A 24,913-nucleotide genomic window follows, 5' to 3' on the forward strand; every position below is an offset into this window, starting at 1 on the left:
TACGAAAACAAATAAAATAATATTAATAGTATAAGCCACAATTAGCTGCTACCGGATATAAATCTTGTAAACAACTAAAAAAATGTAGTAAACAAATAGAAAAAATTGAACAATTGTACTTAGGAAATTACACCAAACAAAAACAATAGCAACAACAATAACAATAAAAACAATAGCAACAACAATAACAACAAAAACAAGAGCGTACATATGTAGCTTGAACGATGAAATGAGAGATACAAAGAACTATCAAATATGATACGTCAGCTGGCAAAAAAATCTGATTTGAGAATTTTTCAAATGTTTGTGTTGTTAGCGATTGATTTGATTTTGAATTCTGTATTTGAAATAACAATATCTATATATGTAGCTAACCAAATTATTAACAATTAGGGTTATACAATGTATATTTTATAGGTGCATTTTTTTTCTTCAAATATTTAGCTGAATATTGAATCGAAAGTTCAAATTGAAAATTACGTAATAACTTTGTACTATACACAGCAAGGAATATTTTTATTGAAATTAATGTATAAATGTGAATTTTCGCCTGGAGAGGTAAAAGTGTAAGTAAGGCATTCAGAAAATAAAAAACTTGTTTATGTATTTCCTATTGATAAAGTAAGAATACAATTGTTATTATGCAACACAACAGAAACAAATAAACAAAGAAAATTTAAAAACCAACACACACAGTGTAAAGCGAATTCCATATACCTGTATCCTGTAATGTACTCTTAATTTAAAGCATGTATATTGGTAGTATTGTTGCCAACTTGCACTAACGAACATTTATATTTCTCCATGCAGCATTATTAATGTTGAAAACTTGACATAAATTGATATGTTTTCCATATTATTGTACCTTATCAACTTCTCATTCGAGTGCCTCTTATCTGTTCCAACTGCTATATAGATATGTTTTATGATATTACGAAACAAACGATAATATGTACTTGATACTTTTTAGAGTGCAACTTTTTACCTTTGCATAGCTTTTTAGACACACAACGTAAGTAATTTAAGAAACAATATATGTCAACAAAACTTGTAAAACTTTGTAGCTTCCTAATTTGAATAAAGATTAATACATATAAATATCAATTTGATTTACCTGTCTTCTGATCTATACCAGGATACAAAAGCCTCTCACTGGGCTTTTTTTTTGGTATGTCGATTGTCACAAACTATAAACTATTTAAGATTAAAAAAAATCAATTAACTTTTCTTGATTATAATCTCTTTTATAATCAACTCCCAAATAAAGACATAAATTGGAAGCACTTAAGAGATTTTTAATTTTGTATTGTTAATTATTTACAATTTCTTTTAAAATGTACAAACCCTTAAAAACATAAAAATATGCATACACCAATATAATACTTGCACATATATAAGGTAAAAGAATCTGAACAGCAACAAATGATGCATTATAAAATATTGCTAAAAGAATTCACAATTCACTCGGTATGAGTTACAATTTGTTCGAAAAGCTAAAAATATATATAGGTATTTACATATATATAAATATGTATATATATTCAAGTTTTTGTGATTTTAAGTTAAGAGTAAACTGCTTAAATAATACAGGCCGAATATATGTACAGATATTATATGCATGCTTGTATATTAAAGAGCACTACCTGGGTTTGGTTGCGCGGGTGTTTGTGTGTGTGTGTGTGTGTAGCGCGTACGATCTGGTGAGAGCGAGGAGGCTTACAAATTAAATTCAGTACGAATCAGCTACGGCCAAAGTTTGTGTATGTTAATATATGCATGTATGCTAGTGCCTAAAGCTACTCACCTAAGAATAGGTGGACATATATAAATATATATATATACGTGTGTGTTTTGTGTGATAACATTGCAAGCAATGCTTATTATTGTTTTTAGTTATTGTATATGTGCGGCGTTGCATCGCATATCTCCCTTTCTCTCTCTCTCTTTCTAATCAGGCAAATCAATGCTAATAAATGGCACCACCGGCTTCATTATATCATTCTTGGCGGATTTCTTGCTCTTCTTGTCGTGCTTGCTAAACTCGTGCAGCGGCTCTGTGACAGCCATGTTGCTTGTTGATGAGGATGCATCCAGCGGCACTGATTGACCCGCATTGCTTTGCGTTTCCGCGTGATAGCTAATGTTCCCGTACTCTTGTAGAAACGGCATGGCCGAGAGCAGAAACTGGCTAAACGATTTACGTATGCCAAACCACCACATGTTGCCGCCCTTCGCGGTAAAGCTTAAAATAATTAGAGCAAGTATAGAGACCAGCAGCGGGGCGAAGACCACAATGTACGGAAACTTAATCTCCCCATCCAGTTTGTCGCAGATAACCACCTGCATAAGATAGTAATTGAGAATAACGACAATGCAAGTTGATAAGATTGCAATTTACCTGAAAACAGAGCAGCGGCAGGACAGTGCAAATGTTACCAACCGCTGCATTTAGTGCCGCCTTCTTCTGTTGCAACGACACTTCAGGCGTGCGCATCATAATGCCACAGAATATTATATTGTAGAGGACACTGACCAAGCTCAGGCATATGACAATCCACATGGGCACAAACACCACATCCCAGTTCCAGTAAACAAACTTGTCCAATTTAAGCGGTAGCGATACAAACTGCAATGCATTAACAGCCAAAAACAGCTCTAACTCAAAAGAGCGATCATGTTTAACGGCCCACACACAGGCGCCGACACTAACAACAGAGCCGAAGATGAGCGGTATAAAGACCAGCACCCACAGATGACGCTCCGAGGTGAGCTTGTCGCAGGCCAACAACTCAAACATTAACAATATAAGATGCAGCGACAAGGAGATGAGCATCGCCTTGAACTGCGTGTAGGAGTCACCTTCAAGCCGATAGTGGGGATAACGGCACCAGACAATGGCGCCCACTATAGCGCCTAGTATAGCAGTGCATTTCCAAATCCACAACGGCGTAAAAATAGCCCAATACGGCCAATCTGTAATTCGTAATATTTAATTCCATTTTGGTTTCAAAGTGATTTACTCACCTATGTATCCATCAAGGCGCAGCGCAAATAGCGTAACAAACGTAAATAGGCTGCAGTGTACTATGAATTTACTGAAGATGACCAATGAAGATGTTTGGGATTGAGTACAAAGTGGGCAGCTACTAGTTTGGATTGCTTACCAGGGGTTAAAATCACGAAACAATGATTCCAGATTCATGTTCCCTCAGCGAGAATACAACGCTGGCAACTGCTAATCTGTGCTTGATTTCTCCTGAGATCCAAATCCTGATGCAGACGTCCGCCACTAGTTGCACATTATTGTTGCCGTTGCCCTTTGCAGCTGTCTGATGCTTTCTATCTTGCTGGCGCTCGGAGGGGAGAGTTACGAAGAATTCTTTATTGAATTTTGTTAGATGTCTTTAAATGTTTTATTTACACACTGCGATACTGTTAGAAAAAGGCATACTAAGTATTTTTGTTGTTTATCTGCCTATCAGAAAGGTATCGAACAGCGACGATTAACCCCGATGACGAGCTATCGATATGATAGAGATGAGTGATAATTTGTCAAATTGAATAGTCAAGTGTTGATAGGCGCCTGTGAAAACTGTGACAATACATACGATATTTTCATACAGTTCGTACATATGACATTTGTGCGACGTATTCGTTAAAATATCGCTTATTCCGGTTAATAATCATGAAAAAGCTTAAACGCTTTTTTAAATAAAGCAAATATCAACCAATTAATAACAAGCAAATATATTTTCAGTAATGGTTACAAGCTAGACAACTCTAAAGTGCTATATTCCTGTGTTAAGATCGAATTAAAAGCTTTCAATATAGGTAAATCTGGCTATATTATATGGAAGTTGACAATTACAAATAATATTAGTTATTGTAAAATTCAGTGTGCATTTTCAGGCAAACTTATTATGTGACTCCAACCGAATTGTGATAAGTCGCAGGGTACTGAAATATCGCTCACCTCTAGTTGATGCTCATGCCTGAGAACGAAGTGGACGAAAGCGACTGCTGCGGCAATGGATGCACCAATTGCATTCTTGACAATAAGCCCAAGCCCAGTAGACGTGCCCTGCTGGCGGGCAAGCGAAATGTCATCCTTAGCTATGCCAGATTCAAGCTGCTTAGTAATGAGGTGCACAACGGAGATGCACAAGTTCGAATGCTGCACTTTGGTTACGCAGTGGATGAGGAAGAGAATGATGATAGTATACTGGACATTCCACCGGGGCATCATGTTATGCTACGCGCTGAGCTTACTGGGCATGCTGCGCCGCTGCTGCGTCCCTACTCGCCCTACTGGACAAACTTTGTAACCAAAGAGTTCAAAATTCTGGTCAAGCTGCAACCCGGTGGACCCATGTCCGAATATTTGGCAGCACTGGTGCCGTTGCAAGTGTTAGACTTTCGCGGCCCTATTGGCAACTATGTGCATGATATGAGCGGTGCCAAATGCATATACATTATAGCGCAGGGCGTGGCCATTGCGCCCACTTTGCCGCTGGTCGCGCAGGTGCTGGACAACGAGGATGACATGAGTCGCATACGGCATCTGATATGTGCACAGAATCTGCAGCATGTTTACTTTCGCGATCGCCTGCTCGAGTTTGCCCAATACTGGAATTACCGCAGCTGCCTTTATCTAGCGCACCAACAGTGCAGCTGCGGCTCCGCTGACTGCAGCGAGCTATGTGAGCATCTACAAAAGAAACTGCGCTACAAAGAGACAGCGCGCACGATGCGCCTGGATGCTGAGCAACTGGCGTCACATGTAGTGCCCGGCAACGAGGGCGTTTCCATTGCCATTATAGCTGGCTATCCAACTTTCCAGCGGGCTATGCGCGAGCAAGCAGTGAGCGCCTTCGGCTTGTCAGATGAACATGTGTTTTTATTGTAAATTATATGTTTGATTATCCTTATAAGATGCATTTTGTAGCACCCAGCTTGGCTAGTAGCATCCAATTTTTATCTTTCCAATGTTGACGTAGTTTATTCAATTATATTCTGTTTAAAACGTATGAGATATGTCCGTCTGCTTGTCCATATGAATCAAATTTTTCGATTTCTAGAGACATATAACATGCCATATGTACCCGTGTAAAGAGTCGCCAAATTTGCACATTAGACAGATTACTACAAAGAGCTGCTGATTTGTCACCAAGAGTGGGTAGAGTCACGAACCAAATAATCAGGAAGACTCTTCAACTCATTTAATCGGCTTTTACACTGCGAACCGAGTATTGCGCAGTTTCTTGTTTTCCTATATGAATGAACAAAACGGCAAAGCTCCGAGCTTTGAAATATTGTTATCAAAACATCAAAAGTTAAATAAAAATGCTGTATTGAGAGGGATTAGAGGGATTACTTAAAGTAAACTTTTTAATATAACTATATGGCTTATTGGATTATTAAACGGGATCACAAGTTTCCCATTTTACATCCTATTCAGGCTACTATTCCGTTCTAGTTCTGGCAATGGCTACTTCAAAAACTTAAAATTCTTTGTATACAACAAATTTAAGAGACAGAAAAGAAGTTTGTAAAATTAAATGTATTTTGATATGTCTGAACTTGATTCTAACGATCTTTCAAGGTTAGATACCGTTCACATAAAAATTGTCCTAAAATTTTCCATCCTATTGAAAGGAACTAGTCACCTCTCTTGCCTGCCTGTTGCAACGAAAGTTTTTGAAAATCAGCCGGAAAGCTTCTACGCGCTTTGTATTAAATTGGGTTAGGTTATGCAGACCTCTAGACCCGCGGGGGTTCGAGCTCGCCCTCCCATTAGCCCGTTGCGGTGCCTGATGGTGTAGAAGGTGAAATGGCGTAGGGGGGACTCCACGCGCTTTGAATTTGTTGACAGGTCAACTTGCAGTCGAGAGTGCTCGACTTGAGCTTTTTATACTGACTTCTGATTGAAGGCGTTAGCTCATCGATGAAAGATAAGCCTCCATAATGAGAGTCAGCTGAGCAATGAGTGGCGGGCAGTGCGATTGATGAGCAATGGGCAGCGGTGGGGGAAGTTTCGAGCAGTTCGCGCTTATCGGTTTTGTGAGCGAGAGCTTTTGCTGAAAACCCCGCAGACTGCCATAGCAGTTGGTATCACAGCCGTCAGTAACGAGCGGTTGGCCGACGCATTGGGTGCATTGTGGAGCGAACATCAACGTCATGGAGCAGCAGCGCAATTCACCCCTGTATTCGAATTACGAGGATTTGCGTGCTTCGGAGCTACCCACTGGCTCCAACGCCCATATGGTTAACATAATGCCAGGTCAACAGCCACCGGAGCCGGAAGCCCCTCACACAAATCTCAAACGTAATCCCGTACCGGAGTATCGCGGATTCAAGACATGTGAGCACCACCAAGTAGTTTGGCAATTGGCAAATTATTTGTCAAAAGTAAACAAGATTAGATAAGCGAAATGATTTTGATGCAATTCACATAATATTTCATGTTGTAAATTCCTCGATTAGGTCCAATATCCATATTAGGCAGACTGGGAATGTATAAGATTCGATGTGCTGATAAAGATGAAGATAATGCTAGTTATCAACTCTTTCTACATGTTTTTAGAGCTACTTTTAGCTAACAATCAAACACTTAAGTACGGAAAGCTTATCTGAATAAGCTTGGGTATGGAATATCTTTAGCTTGGAACTTCATTCGATTGAAGTTAATCTTATTTGAAGTGAAGTGCAAACAAGATAATCATTTTTGTTGACTTAGTGTACGGTTCCCACGAAAGCCTCCTGAACGTGCGGTTCACTTCGGTTTTCGGTTTTAAAACTTTTTTCCTTTGAATTTTCAAAACAACAATGAATTTTATTATATTCACCAACCCAAAAGAAATTGTTTACGGTTCGGGTCAACCATGTGCCTTTGGGTTATGTTCGTGAACCTGGCTTCAGACAATTTAAGTTCAGACCTTGTCTTCTCATATATTTTCTAAGTATTAGTTTAATTGATAAAATGAATTTGAATTAATTAATTGAATTTTCTAACAACTCATCTAGTAAATATGTGTGGAATAATGCATTCTTTGGGGCCGGGCTTCCCTCAAAGATTTGTTTTATTTTGAACCAAACTCTTATTGAATAAACAATTTGTTTAGGGAACTGATTTGGTTTAGGTAAAGCTTATAGTAAAAATTCAATTGAAATTCTTGATCTTCACATATCTTTCTTCATCGCAATTTTTTACATTTTGTTAAAAGATAATAAACAAAATCGCGTTTAGGGTTCAGTTTAAGGAAAATAGAACAGTTCAGGCCTGGTTTGCAGAGTATCATCTAGCAAATATTTTCAGTTATGAGTCAGCTTCTTAATGGATTCATTGTGTGTACCAACATCATAAACAAAAAAAACAACTGAAATTTCCTTATCAAGAACTTAGTCATGAAGGGGTTTGCATGGCGGATGCTTTTGATTTGTGATTGCAGCGGAAAACGAGCCGCTTGGCTGCATGGAATGGATTGTCACTCTGCTCTCATTGCTGGTCTTTATTATCACGTGCCCCATTTCCGTATTCATATGCATTAAGGTCGTGGCCGAGTACGAGCGTGCCATTATCTTTCGGTTGGGCCGCCTGAGTGGCGGTCCTCGTGGTCCGGGCATGTTCTTCATATTGCCGTGCATCGATCAGTATCAGAAGGTGGATCTGCGCACGGTGACATTCAATGTGCCGCAGCAGGAGATGCTAACGAAGGACTCGGTGACGGTGACTGTCGACGCGGTTGTCTACTATCGCATTTGTGATCCATTGTATGCGATCGTGCGCGTCGAGGACTACAGCACATCGACGCGCCTCCTGGCTGCCACCACGCTGCGCAATATTGTGGGCACCCGTAATCTCACCGAGCTGCTGACCGAGCGCGAGACTCTGGCACACAATATGCAGTTGACCCTGGACGATGCCACCGAACCCTGGGGCGTAATGGTTGAGCGGGTCGAAATGTAAGATATGTATGGATTAATGCAACAGACATTGAGCTGATCGATCTTGCTGATTCCTTGCAGCAAGGATGTGTCGCTGCCCACGTCCATGCAGCGTGCAATGGCCGCCGAAGCGGAAGCCTCACGCGATGCCCGCGCCAAGGTGATTGCAGCCGAAGGCGAAAAGAAGTCAGCAACTGCCCTCAAGGAAGCCTCCGATATCATATCCTCCAGTCCATCTGCCTTACAGGTGAGTCGCTCCTTCATTGATTACCATCTGATTATCATAGCTTTCGTTTGTGTATTAACCACAGCTTCGGTATCTGCAAACGCTGAGCAGCATTTCGGCGGAGAAGAACTCGACGATTGTATTCCCCTTGCCCATGGAGCTCCTGACTCCGTATCTGGCCAAGTATATGCCAACGATGCAACTGCCACCAAAGCCGCAGCTGCCGTCAGATCTGCTGAAGGAACAACAAGCCTCGTATCCTCAGACAATCCTCTAAGCTACACAATCTACGCAATTGTATATAGCTATATTATCTGTATTCATCTATCTGCATGCAGCTCAAATGTGTGCATACACGAATATATAATTATACAGTAACACAATTTGTGATAGATTATCTACATATTTGCCCAGCTGTGGCTTTCGCTGGTTTTTTCCATGAGCTTTAAGTAAAAGCCAGCATTCGGGAATTTCTAAAATTACTCGAATGTATATAATTATATTTAACAAGAGTTCTCCAGATGAGAGTGTCCGACTAGCAGATACCCTGATACCTGATACCCTGGGAGATGCTCTCGTGATTTTCTGGGCATAAATATAGCATCCAAGTGTGTGTGTATGCGAAAGCCTAAGCCTACCTTCAAAACTGTTTTTTTTTTCTCTCAATTGGCGTTTTTTTTTTTCAATTCTATTAATGGAATTTCATTTTATTTATTTATTTGTCTGATATTTTTATACCCTTGCAGAGGGTATTATAATTTTGTGGTGAAATGTGTAACGCATAGAAGGAGACATCTCCGACCCCATAAAGTATATATATTCCTGATCAGTATCAACAGCCGAGTCGATATAGCCATGTCCGTCTGTCCGTATGTCTGTTTCTATGCGAACAAGTCTCTCAGTTTTAAAGCTATCTTTATGAAACTTTGCAGAAGTGCCTCTTTCTGTTGCATGCAGAACATATGTCGGATCGGACCACTATATCATGTAGCTGCCGTAGAAAAGATCGGTCGAAAAGTAGGTTCTTGTAGGAAAAACTTATTTTTTATTCAGATATCTTGAACAAACTAGCCATTTATTAGGTTTACTATGCTCCTCGCATATATGCAAGATCCTATTAGGATCGGACTACTATATCAAATAGCTGCCATAGGAACGATCGATCGAAAATTAAGTTGTGGTATGGAAAACTTCATTATTTTTCAAAATATCTAAAACATACTCGGCATTTACTTCTTAGATACGGGCAAAGCACTATGAGCATTATGAAAAGGTTGGGTTTGCAAGTGTATTAAATCTTCGGCGTGCCGAAGATAGCCCTTCTTTCTCGTTTATTTTAGTTTTTCCCCTACAAATCAAAGTATAATATTAAGCTCTGACGCGATAGCAAGTAGTTTGTTTAGTTGATTTTGCCAGGTTAAAACATTGATGGGGAGTTCAGTTTTCAAAAATTATTTTATTTAAGCTGGTTGTATCCCTTTACTCATTTAATTTGTAAGTTTAGTTAGACAAAAACATTTTCATCGAACCGATTCAACATGTAGACTTACCGAAGCGTGAAGTAATAAGTGAAATAAGCGACGATGACTACGAATTAATTTTATATACCCTGAACCCATTTAAATGGGTAAAAGGGTTATAATGTATTTGTGTAAATGTATGTAACAGGCAGAAGGAAGCAGCTCCGACCCCATAAAGTATTTATATGCTTGATCAGCATCAATAGCCGAGTCGATTTAGCCATGCCCGTCTGTCTGTCCGCCCGTCCGTCCGTCCGTATCTATGAACGCAAGGATCTCAGAACCTACACGAGCTACAGACTTGAACCTAGGTCCTCTTAATGCCCGCACAGTACGAGTATGTTTCCGATAGTCCCCGTTTCCAAGTGATCGATAAAAATCGATATCGAAATCGTGTTTTTTGAGAAAAACTCGTAAATTTTAAGAGCTAGAGTCACCAAACTTGACATTTAGCTTCTAGAATAGTATATATCATATATTCATTTTCAAAGACTTTTGTGGGAAGTTGATAAGTCTTTCATATTCTTCGCAAAATCCAATCCCCTTGAATGGAGCATGCAAAGGTCAAAGGTTGTATGAACAAAAGAGACTTAAATGTGTGTAAATTGCGGATTTCACGTCTTGATTCTCAATTCGATGGACTTGAAACCCGCTTACAAATATCTAGACGGGGAGTTGTAGATAGAAATTGTGGCAATCGGCGTTAAAAATAGCTTATTAAATCCGAGTAACCTAATTTCCGATCGGCTTTATCTCTATGTTATGCATGATATAAAATAATTCATATAACATGTGTATTGTGTATTGAGCCCACTAACAAAAACTATATATCGACCAACTGGTTTGGAGCATGGCTTAAACCTCGACAACAAGCCAAACTGTCCATTTTTCGAACTATAGTTCATCATAATATACCCAGCAATAGAGAGATATGAGTATGTCGAGTATGAGATATAAAGTATGAGTAGGATGAGTATATGTATATACATAGGTAGATTGGGTTTTTTTTTTGGCCAAGTGGGAATTCGTTTACTTTGAAAAATCTAATAGATTCTACTAATTTATTGTTCGAATTATAGATATTTCTAGTTCAAGTGAGCTCTTTTTGACATTCTCAAATAAAATAGAAATTGCTGATAAAAACACAATTTAGCAAATAGCATTAATCAGTCCTTGATTATCTGCAAATAGTTCGGGCACATACAGAACAAAATGGGAAAATGCTTGAATAATAAAACGTTGAAAGTGAAAACAACAAACGGAGCAAGCAATCGTATTTCATATTAATAATAACTACCTTGTTTATGGGGATAGCACATCTAATTCTTATACCCTGTACCCAATGAAAATGGGTGAAAAGGGTATTATGTTTTTGTGCCAACGAATGTAACTGACAAATGGAAGCATCTCCCATAAAGTATATATATGTATTCTTGATCAGGAAGAACAGACGATTCGATGTAGTCATGTCTGCCTTTTGTCTCTCTGTGTGAAAACGACCTTCACGGGAACTACAAGCTTTAGAAATTTTAAATATATATTCTACAAATATAAGAGCTAGATAGGAAAACTTGGTGTGTAAGTTCTCGAATAGCTATCTATATATAGATTACGCTTGTTCTACTTATAGGGTACCTCCTCCCATTCCCACGAAGATTATAAAAATATGCCATATTCAATATTTGAATAACACATAAACACCGAACTTAATTAAGGATGCATTTCCCATGCAGAGTGTGGGGCAAAGGGAAGAAGAAGCACAGCTTAACGCTCGGTTGAGGGTATCTTCCAGCCGGTCACACCCCACTAGAGCCCTCCTGCTTGTTATCAAGGCTCCTGCAGCCAGGTGTTAGAACGGTTTTCTAACAACTTTGGAAACAATAATCAAATCACAAATGCATATAATTCGATTAGGCGGCAACCTCTCGCGTGCGGGTCAGCACATGCACACGGTTTTCCGTATATAAATGTGGCGCCACATGGGGCAGCTCGAACATTTGCAGCATGTTGCCGTGGTGGACGTGTCTGGTTCTAGTTGCCAGCTACGGGTTTGTTTTGGGAGTGAACAACGCTGGGGATTGGCCTGGCAACTGTGTGAGTGCTCGTTTGATTGAGCGACATCGCTTGAACGAACCGCTTTATGGGAACTGCACTGAGAGACGCTTCAAGCGGCGTGTGGATGCCACGTTCCGTGGCAAACCGAAGCCACGCGCCGAACTTTTGGCCAGCAAATTTCTAACGTCACACAATTTCGATCAAACAAACTCACTGGTAACGCTGGTCAACAAAATAGCCAAGGAGTATTTGGCCAAGTGCCCACCGGTCATCTACTACGACAGGATGGTGGCCAAATCCAAGGGCCAACTATTGGAGACTCTCCTCAAGGTGTGTCTGTACTGACATTGAATGTGGATACACTAGAGTGTTATTTATTCCATTTCATAGACTATACCAGTTACATTTTATCATGGCGAGATCAATGAGCGCTACGAGCCACGGAATCCCAACTTCACCAGACATATTGATAACAACTGCAAGAGCTATATCCTATTCCTATCCGAACCATTGATGGCACGCAAAATTTTGGGTCCCCAAACAGAGAGCCGCGTCGTCCTGGTCTCCAGCTCATCACAGTGGAAGTTGCGCGATTTCTTGAGCTCCGACCTGTCGTCGAATCTTGTCAATCTCTTGGTCATTGGTGAATCTTTGATGGAAATTTCAGAGGGCGTGAGTACTAACTTTGAAAACTACTTAGCATAAATACAGGGTGCCCTTTAGTTGTTCACAGTTCATAATAGAAATTATTCAGTAGCATGAACTATAAAACCATCCGAGCAAAAGCTGGCATATGAATTTAGAGACAATCCTTTTATAATTCGGAGTTGATTTCCAAAGATTAAATATTAGATACATTTCTGTAAGTATTGTAGTTGACTTAAACACTGAATGGGAATTCTCAGAAAACCAAATAAAAATTGCTTGCTGAAGTGGGAATCCCTATGAAAATAATTTCTTATTTTCTTTAAGTTAGTTAAATATGATTTTTGTTTGTTTTATTATATCACGTTTAGACAGGGCATTGGGAGATTCCGTGCCTTTTAACTATGCGCTCGGGTTTCACACTTTTCGCAAAATTCACCCTTACTTGGTGAAAAGCGACGATTAGGTTGGGCAAGTTTCTGGCTCAACTTCCACACTTTTCGGAAAATCCGACCGCCTGTGTCAAATGTGAAAGGGGGTAAAGATTGCGTGAGCGAAGTTTTTAGCTTCGCCCGATAAAAACATATTGTTACTTTAGATATATAATTTGTTATCATAAGAATTTGATTAATTTAAGAAATTCTATTACAGGAGCGGCCCTTTGTGCTATACACGCATAAACTGTATGCGGATGGCTTGGGCTCGAATACTGGAATAGTGTTGACCAGCTGGATCAGAGGCGCCCTGTCGCGACCGCACATCAATCTGTTTCCGGCTAAATTTCAAAATGGTTTTGCCGGACACCGTTTTCAGGTATCGGCCGCAGATCAGCCGCCGTACATCTTTCGGATCAGTCTCTGGACTCCTCGGGCATGGGTACATTGCGTTGGGATGGCATTGAGATACGTCTGTTGAATATAATAGCCAAGCGTTTGAATTTCACCGTGGAAGTTACAGAGACGCCCAATCTCCTGAATTCGCGCAGCATCGTGGAGAACATTCAATTCCAGATCGCCGAGGGCGGAGTTGACATTGGCATGTCCGGCATTTACATAACGGAGGAGCGAATGCGTGCCACGGACATGTCGGTGGGGCATTCGCGGGACTGTGCGGCATTCATAACACTGGCATCCAAGGCCTTGCCCAAGTATCGTGCCATAATGGGGCCCTTTCAGTGGCCCGTGTGGGTGGCACTGATCTGCGTTTATTTGGGTGGCATATTTCCCATTGTGTTTACAGATCGCCTGACATTGAGGCATCTGATGGGTAACTGGGGCGAAATTGAGAATATGTTCTGGTACGTTTTCGGCATGTTCACGAACGCCTTCACATTTACCGGCAAATATTCGTGGGGCAATACGGAGAAGACCTCCACGCGTCTTTTGATCGGCTCCTATTGGCTCTTCACCATCATTATAACATCCTGTTACACCGGCTCCATTATAGCATTTGTCACATTGCCAGCCTTCCCGGACACCGTTGACTCCGTCTTGGACTTGCTTGGCCTCTTCTTTCGTGTATGCACGCTGGGTACGTATCCATCTGGCTGGCGTCCTTTGGTTTCTCAACTGTAATGCCGTCAAACCAACTCTCAGATAATGGTGGCTGGGAGAATTGGTTTCAGAACTCCACACATGAGCCCACGGCGAAGCTATACAAGAAAATGGAGTTTGTTGGCTCCCTGGAGGAAGGTATTGGCAATGTCACGCAGAGTTTTTTCTGGAATTATGCTTTTCTCGGGTCAAGGTCGCGTCTGGAATACCTCGTCCAATCCAACTATTCTACTGAGTAAGCGGAGGCTTTTCATACAATGAACCCGTTGAGATTGGGTAAAAATAGGACAAAATGGTTACGTTAACATGTATTTAAATGCAGAAGGAGTCTTCTCCGACCCTATTAAGTATATATATATATATATACTTGATCAGCATCAGGCTAATTGATCTAGCCATGCCTGTCCGTCTGTCCGTCTGTCCCTTTGTCAATATGTATGAAAGCGCCGATCTCAAGGGAAATGAGAGTTAGAGTTGAACAAATTGGGATATAGCACTTTTCTTTGCTTTTTAGAGAGTTCTTCCTATTGCGATCTAGTCTTGGGCTTTGGTATTTATACACATTTAGCTGGCATATTTATGACCAGACCATTTCATGAAGATCGGGCTAAACGCAACGAAGATATTTAGGCACGTATCTCCCATAGTATGAGGCTCAGAGAAGAACCAAGTGACACCCTATAGCTATCTTACTTTTTATAGTTACCTTTTGAGACAGTTTCGAAGTTGAGTGCGATGTAGTTATTTATTTTAAAAAGTTTATTAAAGTTTATTAAAGTCGGCGCTGGCGAAATTTAGAAAAAGATTTTGAAAAACCTTTTTATGGACCCAACATCAGCACATATTTATTAAACTTTCATGGTTGCATTCTTTCACAAGTTTACTAATGATTAACAAATTTGGAACTTGTCAAATATATTTCGCTAATAAGCGCTGGACTAGAGAGGAACATAAACTATGCATAAATTATAACTTCCCCACTTTTCGCCAGGAATCTCTCCCGACGTTCGGCACTGCATCTGAGCGAGGAATGCTTTGCACTCTTTCAAATTGGCTTCCTTTTTCCACTGAATGCTGTGTACAAACGCAAGATTGACTCGATGATTATGACCGCCCAGGAGAGCGGACTGATGATCAAGCTGGGCCACGAGGTCAGCTGGGACATGCAACGTTCATCGACGGGCCGCTTGCTGCAGGCCAGCGCCAGCTCGGCGCTGCGTGAAATCATACAGGAGGAGCGCCAGTTGACCACCGCCGACACGGAGGGCATGTTCCTGCTGATGGGCATTGGCTATTTTATGGGCGCCGTTGCGCTTGTCTCTGAGATTGTTGGCGGCATCACAAACAAGTGCCGCCAGATTATAAATCGTACGCGCAAGTCAGCCTCCAGCACCTGGTCGTCCAGGCACAATTCGGCCGTGGTGCGCACCTCAGCCGAGCAGCAGGTGCACGATGCCCGCAAGGCGGCGCGTCGCCATGCTGCTGAGGATGCGAATCAGCGCATGGGATTCGGCTTGCGGGAGTTAAATCTGACACGTACCACGCTGCGCGAGCTATACAGCTCGAATCGACCGGACGCCCAGACGCAGCTGGAGTCCGACTCGCGCCCATCGGAATTACATGCTGTTGCTTGGAATACACTGGATGAAGTGCCCCAAGAAGTCTATGAATCTTTGGACGGCCTGGATGAGTTCATAGCCCGGCTGGAGTTGGCCGATGAGCACAGCAACGAATCTAACGAGGATGACGTCGCCGATGTCGTCTTTGGCATCGAAATCGATGAACAACAAGATGATATTCACATCAATTAAACAAGTTCTCTAAATTATCAACTTACATTTTCTCATTTGTAGTTCTTAAATGCATAATAATTGAATATGCCCAGGAAAAGTTATAGTCCACAAAAAATAAATAAATAATCTCAACTGTCAATAATAGAAAAATAGCTGCATTTCTTGTTTTAATCGTTGTTTATTACTTTCGTAAGGTTCCTCCATAAATCTTTTGATTGACAGACAAGTAAAATGTTAACTTAAGTTATAGTTTTTTGCAATAACAATTTAATACAAAAAAGTATTAATAAAAACATACCTCTGCAATAGAATAGTTTGTATAAGATTCTAAAAAAGACTTTGCACTAATTTGTTCTTCATCGTTGCAGTTGAGACAATCATATCCATAAGGCAGTAATTCTCATATGGAGATATCGTTTTTGACAAAATCCGTGTTAAAACCTTGGTTAAAAAAAACTGGTTTTTATTTAAATTGTTATTTCGGCAATAGCCCCTCTTCTAAAGATAGACTAGCTTGCCCACAGTCTTGGATCAATATCTAATATTTTTTTACCCATGGAAACTAAATTGAATATCATAAACTAAAGTTGGGTACTAGATCGGAAAGCTAGAACAAATGTTCGTGTAGTTCTGGTCTACCGTCGACTTAGATGTATGGTTAGTAGTACTATAAAGAGTATTTGAGATCAGCAACACTCTAGTCTAACCACTACAATAGAAGAAATCGAGGCGTTTAAAGTATAAACTACATATACACAGACGATCAATTACACATAATAGGCTCGAAAAGGACTCGAGCCACTTATATTCACTTTCCTACTTTTGTAGTTTCCATAAATACTATTCTCGATTTATTAACAACAAATAAAAATGCACGTTTTATAATTTTCATGAGATTTCTTTTCACATATGTATATTTTCGATCAGTTTGCTGGCTTACACCCTAAGAATATGCTCTTGCTTCGTATTTGATTCATCAAACGAAACTTTATAAAGTATAATTAAAAGTCTCTCTCAACTATGAGGGGGAGAGAGCGAGAGAGAGACAGACACAGGGAATAACAATAATACTCATGTAAGATTTAATATTAAAAAAAAAAAGAGCAGTGAGCCTAAAATTAAAGCTAAGCTTAATGAATGTACAAATTACAGAATGTTTTTAAATAGAGCTCTATCAAAGAATACATGCATGCGAATATGTTAGAGACATAGAAACAGAGATAGAAAGATAAAGAAAGAGAGAGAGAGAGAGAGAGAGAGGGAACTCGGTTCATTTAGACGCCTCTATTTGGCAAGTCCTTCACTTTGTAGATGCGCACCAGCCAGTGCTCGGTTGTATATGCCTCCTCAAGCACATCGAGCTCAAAGTCCTTGTTGCCAATTTCGGCGGCACGCACGCGATCATAGCCCTGCGCTTTGCCGCCCTCCGTATACATTTGCCCAAATCGATAATAGCACATCTTGTACATGAGACAATTGAGCAGCGTGGGGGAACCCTCTTTATCTACACGAAACTCTCCATTTGCCGCATAGTAGTCCTTCTCTTTGATGTGCGCACCGCGATCTGTGCTGCCGCCAATGCGCACCATCCACAGGAACTTGTTAATATCGTCTGACGAGTAACCCGTCAAACCACCAAAAATAACTAGTACATAGTCAACGTCCAGTTCACGCATTATTTCATATGCCTTCTCCTCAGACGAGGCCATTGCCTGGCCCACACGAGAAATATGCGTATTGTTCCAGGTATTGTTGTCGACAAGTATCGTGCGATTGGCCATGGCTGTTATTTGATAGCCGTAATCCCACCAGGACATGATGCGCGCATTCTGTAAACAGAAAGCAATTTGAATTAATTTGAACATAGTTTGAATATCCAGTAATTGATTTGCAGATGCGCATTTTCAGCAAAATTTTGTTAGTACTCATTATGTTTCATACTCTTCCTATCAAGAATATACAAATTGTATTCATCACCAGTGCGAAATAAAGACACAACGATATATCCATCTCTCTTCCTCTTTTGTCAACTCACCTCAGGCGTATTCATTTGTAGCCAGTAATAGGCTTCGCGAAAGTCATCAAAGATGATGCGCCCACCATCGTGGGAGCGCGCGCTAAGCACAATGCTCGGCGAGGAGTAGGCCTCAGAAGTGACCCAGGTACAGTGAAGCGTATAAACGATAAGCATCAGTGTTATAATGGATACAAAACCAATGGCCACCTCGCTCTTGACCCCACCACTTTGCTGTTCCAGTTTCTTGTGCTGCCGTTTGCTCTCCGTTGCGGGCTTGGAGCTGCCCGTGTCCACACACTTGATATACTTGGCCAACAGATGCGAAATGGCTATGCCAGAAAGAACACACATCACAGGCGCCAAGACAAGCATTAGACGCACCATGACGCCGGCAAAGTAAATGCTAGTCACGCCATACAATATGATGAATATGTTGGCATCTGTCAGGCGCGAGAAACAGAAGTAGAGGCCAGCGGGAAACAGAAAAACGAGAATCTGAAATTGCAAACATACAAAAATCAAGGGATGCTTTGAAATTCAAAATATTGTAAATTAACTTGTTTCAGCGATCAAAGTGCTTGTAATCAATGGTTGCTTTAAGGCGCAAGTCATTCACATCGTATTTGGCGTCATCATCAAATCAGATGCCTTGCAATTTTTGATAAAACGGCTTACCTGTAGATCAAAGTAGAATGATGACCAAGATGTGGGCTGATGCTCCGACACAGAGGCAATGATTGGAATGTGATTCTTTGCATAAGATGGATCCAGCAGCGAGTAGAAGCGGCCCGTCCAAGGTGATACCTTGCCAGTTAGTGTTAGCAGCGTTCCCACAATCAACACCAGGCTAATTATACTCGACACCAGCGTCTTGAAGAGCAGGTCGAAGTGGTCCTTTGGCATACGCGAGCGCAGATAGTCTACAAAGGCGTGTATCTGGCAGAGACCAAAAACTCCCAGTGCCTGTAAAAGAACAAAAAAAGGGAGAGATGAGGAATTAATATTGACATTTTCAATAATTAATTAATAATTTACAAAATATGCTACATCAGTTTTTTTTAATAGTACTCATTATGTTTCATACTCTTCCTATCAAGAATTACAAAAGTAATCATCATTTTGCAACACAAATTATAATAAACAACAAATGTTATGTGACATACCAGCATGTGCTCGGAGCTCTGGATGGGCTGGAAGCCGACAAACGATATCTGCATGGAGAGAATGGTGCCAACGCAATATAGAGTGCTATATGCTATATAAATACGGTGCGAGAAGCGGCCAGTAAACATTAGTGCCAGCACGTGCAGCGGTATCAAATTGATGAGAAAGACATAACCTCCCCACGAGGACACCATGTAGAAATAGGCAAGCGCCGACATTGCCGACCAGAATATGGTGCCCGTTTTGACTGCCTTAATCCATAGATAGTAGGTAAAGAGCATGCAAAATATGGCGATGCCTTCATTGTCATAGGAACCAGCCACCGAGCGTGATATATATCCCGGCACGATGGATATGAGCGCTGCAGCTACCAAGCCGGCGCCAGTGCTCTGCAAATAACAACAATATTTTATGTCAGACCCACGTGCACGTGTTCGTTTTTAACCTAAATGTCACTCACGTGTATTTCCTTGGTCAAAGCATAAGTGACGAGCGTGGTAAGCGAGGAGAAGAATGGTGCTAGAAATACGCACACATTACGTATATCGATGGTTATGTTCAGCATCCACATTAGCCTGTACAAGGCCGCCGATGTAACCATCAATCCTGGGTAGATGGTTCCGCCGATGATGCGACCAAGTGGATACCAGGCTCGATCATCAAACCAATTGTGGAATTTGTAAAAGCCCTGTTCGGCCAGGAACCGCGTGGTGCGGTAGTTAAAATATGGATCGAACTCATGGATCACACTTTCAAAACGCAGCACAGAAAACAAACGTGTAGCGAACGCTGCAAGACGCAGAAAAGTGAAGGCATTAAGTTGGTTGCACCCAATTATTATCGTACCTACAAAACTTCGCTCCGATATTTCGATTACAAATTTCTTCTTCTAGGGAGTGTTGACCAGCTCGAAATGAGTTTCTATCGATATTTGTGAATTCACGCCCACACACACATACATATACATCTACTACATATTTACTTGTGTCCCCGCCCCCGCAAATTGAATTTGTACATATTGCTGTGCAACCCACGCAAAATACTCACATAAAACGGCGGCTAAAATAAGTATCGCTAGCTTAACGAGATGCTCTTGTTTTTCCCAGGTTAGGAGACCCCGTGCTTTCGTCGCTCCTCCGCTGCTTCCATTGCTAGTATCCACGGTCATGGCCGGTGTATTGGTTTCTGTCTCGGCTTTCTGCTGCTACCAAGAAATGCCGGTGCGGCTTTTGCTCGATGCTGATTACTGGGTTGTCTGGGTAAAACTACATGCAATTCCACACACGGGTTTGCACAATAACCACACACCAATTCTGCACATTACCTGCGCTATATTTGCTGCGCAGAACGAGTTTAAAAACAAACAAAATGTATGAACCTAAACGCGGTGAAGCTTCGTGGCAGCCTAATGAAAATTCGCTAGACGCCCGAGATTTGTGCAATGTTATCGATGAGTCCGTTTTTGTGTCGAGTTATCGATAAGTAATTTGTTACTCGAAGCGACACGACTGACACGAAATTTGAATTCGCCAATCAAGCGCGAATCAGCTTTTAATTCCTGGTTTCACTTTTAAAATAACAATATAAATACATATATAATATTCTGCATATTTATGTTTCACCAATTTTTCGTTACGGATGCATCAGTAGAAAGCTTGCTAGCCCAAAAGTTGACCGGCTTACGTTTATTTGTAAACAGTTGGATAGGATTGACGCATATATTCAGCAAAAATGAGAAAAACGGGAAAAATATGTACATATACTTTTTATAAGTAAGCATTTGTAATTATTTTTATAATAAGCAACTGTTGTATAAAATTTGCATATAAAATCCTGAAGGAACGCACGGATATGCACATGATTATTGATTCCTCTCAAGATCTAGATGAACCTGCTGAAATCTCAAATCTATCAACAAACACCCTGCTACTGGTCTTTGGCCACATCCAGGTCAACAACAAGGGCGCAGTATTATCCGATGGTACCTGCCATTTTAGGCGTTGAGCAGGAGTTTGCCGGTTCTAGCATGACGGCATTGCAAGATCTGGTGATATGGAACAAAAATTGGAATATTTAAAAAAACGCGACTAAGTCAAGAAGAGTGTTACACCCTCTATGAAGAGGGAGTCACCAGTTTGGCCAGAATGTCCTCATCACTGACAATTTTCACGCCCTTCCGTGTCAAGGCCAAGCACTCGAAATACTTGATCGCCTATGGCTCTTTGGCCAGCTTCTTGCCCCGCGCCGTTTTCATGGACTTCTGCTAGTTCTTGGCTTATAGATTTAATGTGCCTGGCTCGTCGCGCAAATCGATTTGTGTGCCCACCAGCAGGGACGGTGTATTCTGACAACGCTGCATTACGTCGGGCACCCACTTTTGTTTGACATTCTTAAAGGAACTAGGACTGACAACCGAGAGATAGACAAGGAACACATCCGTTAGCGGAAAGGACAATGGAGCAGTTTTTCGTAATCCTCCTGTCCGGCTAAATGAAAGATACCAAGCCAATAGGGCTCGCCAACCATTATGACCGTCATCGTATAATTGTCGAATACAATTGTATCCCAATGAAATTGCGATATCAGCATGCAATTTTTTTATTCGTTCTCTCCAATTATGTACTTGCTGTAATCCAATGACTCGGTTTCGAACATGCAGGGCCCTTTGTTCATGCAGTGCTGATTGCTAGTGCTGTGTTGCTGGCACATTAATATCGCCCTACCAGCATCGACTACCGTTTGAAATGATTCTCGCTTCTGATTCATGCAGGAGCGTTTGTTTACATACATATAACATAAGTGCATACATATTAACAATTTAAAAAGTGCGCTGCTCCATTGTGTTATCATACAGTTTTGGCTGCATTGAAAACGATCAGCTGTTGTGATGTGCGCTGTTCAGTTTCGATAGCATTTTGCTGCTGCGATAACAAAGTCGTCGCTCACGATTGAGTTAAGATGGTCGCTTTCATTCTGCCTGCACATGTCGTCACAATTTTAAGACTTAACAATTAATATTAAAAGCACAAATCCAATTGATTTTTCAATCATTTAATTTAAAATTTTGTTTGTTGAAATCGATCATTTGTGTTTGTCTTTAATTGATCTAAAAATGAACTCTATGTATGCAAAGTTCTACACGATTTGAGTAGTTTGTCTTTTATATTTTAATCAATGTGCACATTCTTATGCTGGTGGAAAATAATTCTTAAGATTTGTATTCTTTCTTTCCAAATAAAACCACCTAGTTTTCCTCCCGCTTCGCGTGCACTCGAAACTATAAAGCTGTGACGTCACAGGAGCTCAATTTTACTCTCTTGCTTCAACGCCGACAAGGGGCCTGCGCAATGCATACCTCCTATTCATTAAACCGCGGTCGTCTGGTCGTCGCTGTCGTTGCTCTCGCGCGGACGTCGTCGCTGCTCTGCCGACTTATTGTTATTGTTTTTACTTTAAAGTGCTAGTGTTTTTTTTTATTTGGCAGCTGAAGACACGCATTTGCTCCAACTGGTAAATTTAATTATAATTTGCAATTGACAACAAAGCGCGCTCACGTGTGTATGTGCGAGTGCGTTTTATGTTATAAACCGCAGAAATAGCTTTTTGCTATTGCCCAGCCACATACTAACTAGAAAATTCACGCAGCACACACATATAAACTAGTTAAAATGTCAAACTGTGTGTACATAACCTAAGCGAAGGGCAGCCGCCGCAGCAGCAGCATCATCAGCAGTTAACAGCAATGTTGTGCTTCTGATATGTGTAATCTTTTGTTGTTATTTTTTTAATTGTTTTTTTTTTTTTTTTGATTAACGCATATGCGTGTGAATCAGTGTATGAGTGTGCGTGTGCTTGTAGTCAATTGAAACTTGGTCGTGCTAAAAGTAAATTATAAATTAATAAATATCGCTCAAATATGTCAACTGTTATGCAGCGCAGGGACACCGCCTACAATTGAAGCAGCAACACGAAGTGCAACAACGACTCAATGTGGTAAGTAGCTAGAGGTATATATATATATATATGAGATGGGTGTGGGTACGGGGGTAGTCCCCACAGCAGCAGTGCATGGCCAAAATCAAACTGATTACGATATACACAAAAACATACACACACATACAGACAGAGGCATGCACATGCAGCTCATACAATTTTCAAGAATGGTGAAAAATCGAACATCAACGCGTGGCCAAGCGGGTGGTGCTGCGGTGGCGGCGGTGGTGGTGGCAGTTGCATGCACACGCACACGCGAATAGAAAAAAACACAGAGTGCTATAATATGTGCCATAGAAGAAGCAGCACCAACTTCACCGCTCAACGCACTCCCCGCTAGCCGTCACTCGCACCTCATTCCACACTGCACCACTCCTCGCATGTGCCCCACGCGAGCCAATTGCATTTGTTGTGCAGCCAATTGATGTGAAGTTGTTGTTGTTCTTCTTCTCGGTACGCGTGTGTGCTTTTGTGTGTATGTGTGCATAGTAACACACCAGGGCTGCAAGAAGCACACATAGACGCGACTGTTGTGTGAATGTAGCTGCATGTTGTGTCCCATCCCTAGCGGTTTGTTTTCGCAACGGCCATAAGTCACAAGGATTCAAAAGGATTAGGAGCTTACTTGTCTGAAATTCCGCTTGGTAAATATTATCGAAAAAATATGCCATATTTGCTTACTTTTCCCTTGGATAAAGCTACTATATATGTTTATGGACATACAAGGATACAAACAATTGATTTCCTCTTTATTTTTTCTCAAAAATGAGCTATTAAATTTGATTTGTTTTAACCAGTTTTATCAGTTTTAAGTGCGTTTTTTTTAATATTTTTGCCCGACACATAAGATTCTTAAGATCAGATAGAGAATTCTGTGATACAAATTTCAAGTAGGGAAACATATGTCAAGTAAGATATTACAAAGATCGAGGTATTAAAAAACGAAAAATATAAAAAGGTTTTATTCAAACATCGAATATTTTTATTGAACGCATTGTATTTTAACAATTTCCGTGGTCTGATACTAAAAGTTGCGCTATTCAAATGGAATTCATAATTCCTATTACACTCTCTCTCTCTCATTACATACATATTCAATTAATGAATAGAGTTACAGATAATTATTTAAACATAGCGCCATAGATCCATAAAATGTGTTTTTTTATTATCAGCATTTGTGAATACACATATATTAGTATATCATGAAGCCCTCGAGCATAAGCTGAGCTACTGTGTGGGTGTTCGCATTTACAAGCCGTTGCTGGCTTGTAGTAACTGCAAAAGTATGCATATATGTATATATATGTATATATATTTGTATATGTATCTGTATACGTTGTATGTATGTGTGGCTGGGAATGTCTACTAAAGCAAAGACCGGCTTTGTTGGTGCCTTGTGTGCAACTTGCTGATTGGAAAATTTGCATGGAATATTAAGCGAGATTTTTAATCTGAACTGAGCTCTCGATGCAAGGCAACAGCTACAACAAGTTTCATTGTGTAAACGCCTTAAGGCGTAGTCTCGAATATGCGTATAAAGCATATTTCATCAGATATGTTTAACTTCTGAATCGGTTAACCGACTAATTAATGGACCAGCAGCACTTGGAACATTTACAAGATCGCTTCTAGCTCCATATTTGTCGCTATAATTGTAATATGTAAAATGTACAAAATCGCTAATTATGTTTACATAAATAGCTTTAACAAGAGTACTATAGTCGGGAGTGCCCGACTCGAAGACAAGATTTCAGATTCTTTCCATACATATTTAAATAAAATTACACATATATCCCACACTATGGAAAATGCATTCCTAAGTAGCTTCGGAGCTTATTGTCCGATCTTTATGATCTTCTACTGCACGGCTTTTCTTCTGAAAACGATTTTTCTCAATTTCCAATCTTTAAAGACATTTTTACTACGTGTTCGTATTCGTTCTGCGTATGGTATACAAAAATACATATCTCAAATTTGGGCTTATAATTTTGTAGATTTCGAAA

At 40.6% G+C, this 24,913-nt stretch overlaps 6 protein-coding genes and 2 non-coding genes across 12 annotated transcripts in view; 4 read left to right on the forward strand and 4 right to left on the reverse strand.

Moving 5' to 3' along the window:
* Positions 1 to 1,274: 1,274 nt before the first annotated feature.
* Positions 1,275 to 3,492, reverse strand: LOC135440722 (transmembrane protein 185B). Of its 2 annotated transcripts, XR_010438351.1 has the most exons (5): positions 3,165 to 3,492; positions 3,025 to 3,095; positions 2,399 to 2,973; positions 1,805 to 2,340; positions 1,275 to 1,743 (listed from the first exon to the last, which is right to left on the reverse strand). XR_010438351.1 is itself a non-coding variant. In XM_064700053.1 (4 exons), the coding sequence occupies exons 1-4, from the start codon at positions 3,200 to 3,202 to the stop codon at positions 1,948 to 1,950; spliced, it is 1,077 nt and encodes a 358-aa protein (XP_064556123.1). In that variant the 5' UTR covers positions 3,203 to 3,492; the 3' UTR covers positions 1,275 to 1,947. The 2 variants fall into 2 exon arrangements, 1 of the variants encoding a protein (XP_064556123.1); XM_064700053.1 differs by having other exon boundaries at positions 1,275 to 2,340.
* Positions 3,493 to 3,675: 183 nt separating this feature from the next.
* LOC135440726 (NADH-cytochrome b5 reductase-like) lies at positions 3,676 to 4,951 on the forward strand. The gene is made up of 2 exons (XM_064700056.1): positions 3,676 to 3,831; positions 3,897 to 4,951. Exon 2 carries the CDS (start codon positions 3,983 to 3,985, stop codon positions 4,904 to 4,906), a length of 924 nt encoding a protein of 307 aa, XP_064556126.1. The 5' UTR covers positions 3,676 to 3,831; positions 3,897 to 3,982; the 3' UTR covers positions 4,907 to 4,951.
* A 1,167-nt stretch (positions 4,952 to 6,118) lies between these two features.
* On the forward strand, positions 6,119 to 8,484 carry Mec2. Its single transcript, XM_064700054.1, has 4 exons — positions 6,119 to 6,361; positions 7,449 to 7,962; positions 8,026 to 8,191; positions 8,256 to 8,484. Exons 1-4 carry the CDS (start codon positions 6,178 to 6,180, stop codon positions 8,445 to 8,447), a joined length of 1,056 nt encoding a protein of 351 aa, XP_064556124.1. The 5' UTR covers positions 6,119 to 6,177; the 3' UTR covers positions 8,448 to 8,484.
* A 3,133-nt stretch (positions 8,485 to 11,617) lies between these two features.
* Positions 11,618 to 15,866, forward strand: Ir21a (Ionotropic receptor 21a). The gene is given in 6 exon segments (XM_064699876.1): positions 11,618 to 12,075; positions 12,136 to 12,417; positions 13,042 to 13,237; positions 13,240 to 13,920; positions 13,986 to 14,178; positions 14,935 to 15,866. Coding segments are annotated over 6 exon segments (2,553 nt in total). The 5' UTR covers positions 11,618 to 11,694; the 3' UTR covers positions 15,755 to 15,866.
* A 747-nt stretch (positions 15,867 to 16,613) lies between these two features.
* Stt3A (catalytic subunit 3A of the oligosaccharyltransferase complex) lies at positions 16,614 to 20,334 on the reverse strand. The gene is made up of 6 exons (XM_064700057.1): positions 19,965 to 20,334; positions 19,378 to 19,706; positions 18,917 to 19,306; positions 18,429 to 18,716; positions 17,772 to 18,248; positions 16,614 to 17,565 (listed from the first exon to the last, which is right to left on the reverse strand). Exons 1-6 carry the CDS (start codon positions 20,083 to 20,085, stop codon positions 17,011 to 17,013), a joined length of 2,160 nt encoding a protein of 719 aa, XP_064556127.1. The 5' UTR covers positions 20,086 to 20,334; the 3' UTR covers positions 16,614 to 17,010.
* On the reverse strand, positions 17,634 to 17,720 carry LOC135440759 (small nucleolar RNA Me28S-U3344). Its single transcript, XR_010438358.1, has one exon. It is a non-coding gene; the product is annotated as a small nucleolar RNA Me28S-U3344 (small nucleolar RNA).
* LOC135440758 (small nucleolar RNA Me28S-U3344) lies at positions 18,796 to 18,879 on the reverse strand. The gene has a single exon (XR_010438357.1). It is a non-coding gene; the product is annotated as a small nucleolar RNA Me28S-U3344 (small nucleolar RNA).
* A 1,961-nt stretch (positions 20,335 to 22,295) lies between the features above and the next one.
* The window catches only part of bves, a 37,166-nt gene continuing 34,548 nt past the window's right edge, over positions 22,296 to 24,913 (forward strand). The window contains exons 1-2 of one of the 4 annotated variants that reach the window (XM_064699559.1): positions 22,296 to 22,427; positions 22,852 to 22,910. The gene's annotated coding sequence lies outside the window, so the exon portion shown is untranslated. Of the gene's footprint in view, positions 22,428 to 22,803; positions 22,911 to 24,913 lie in introns of those variants that run through there. The other 3 variants (XM_064699560.1, XM_064699557.1, XM_064699558.1) reach the window with 3 other exon arrangements.

This window comes from Drosophila montana, unplaced genomic scaffold, assembly GCF_035044405.1.
Source record: "Drosophila montana isolate Dmon_TW-CO22-7 unplaced genomic scaffold, ASM3504440v1 contig_1624_1, whole genome shotgun sequence".
Lineage (NCBI taxonomy): Eukaryota > Metazoa > Arthropoda > Insecta > Diptera > Drosophilidae > Drosophila > Drosophila montana.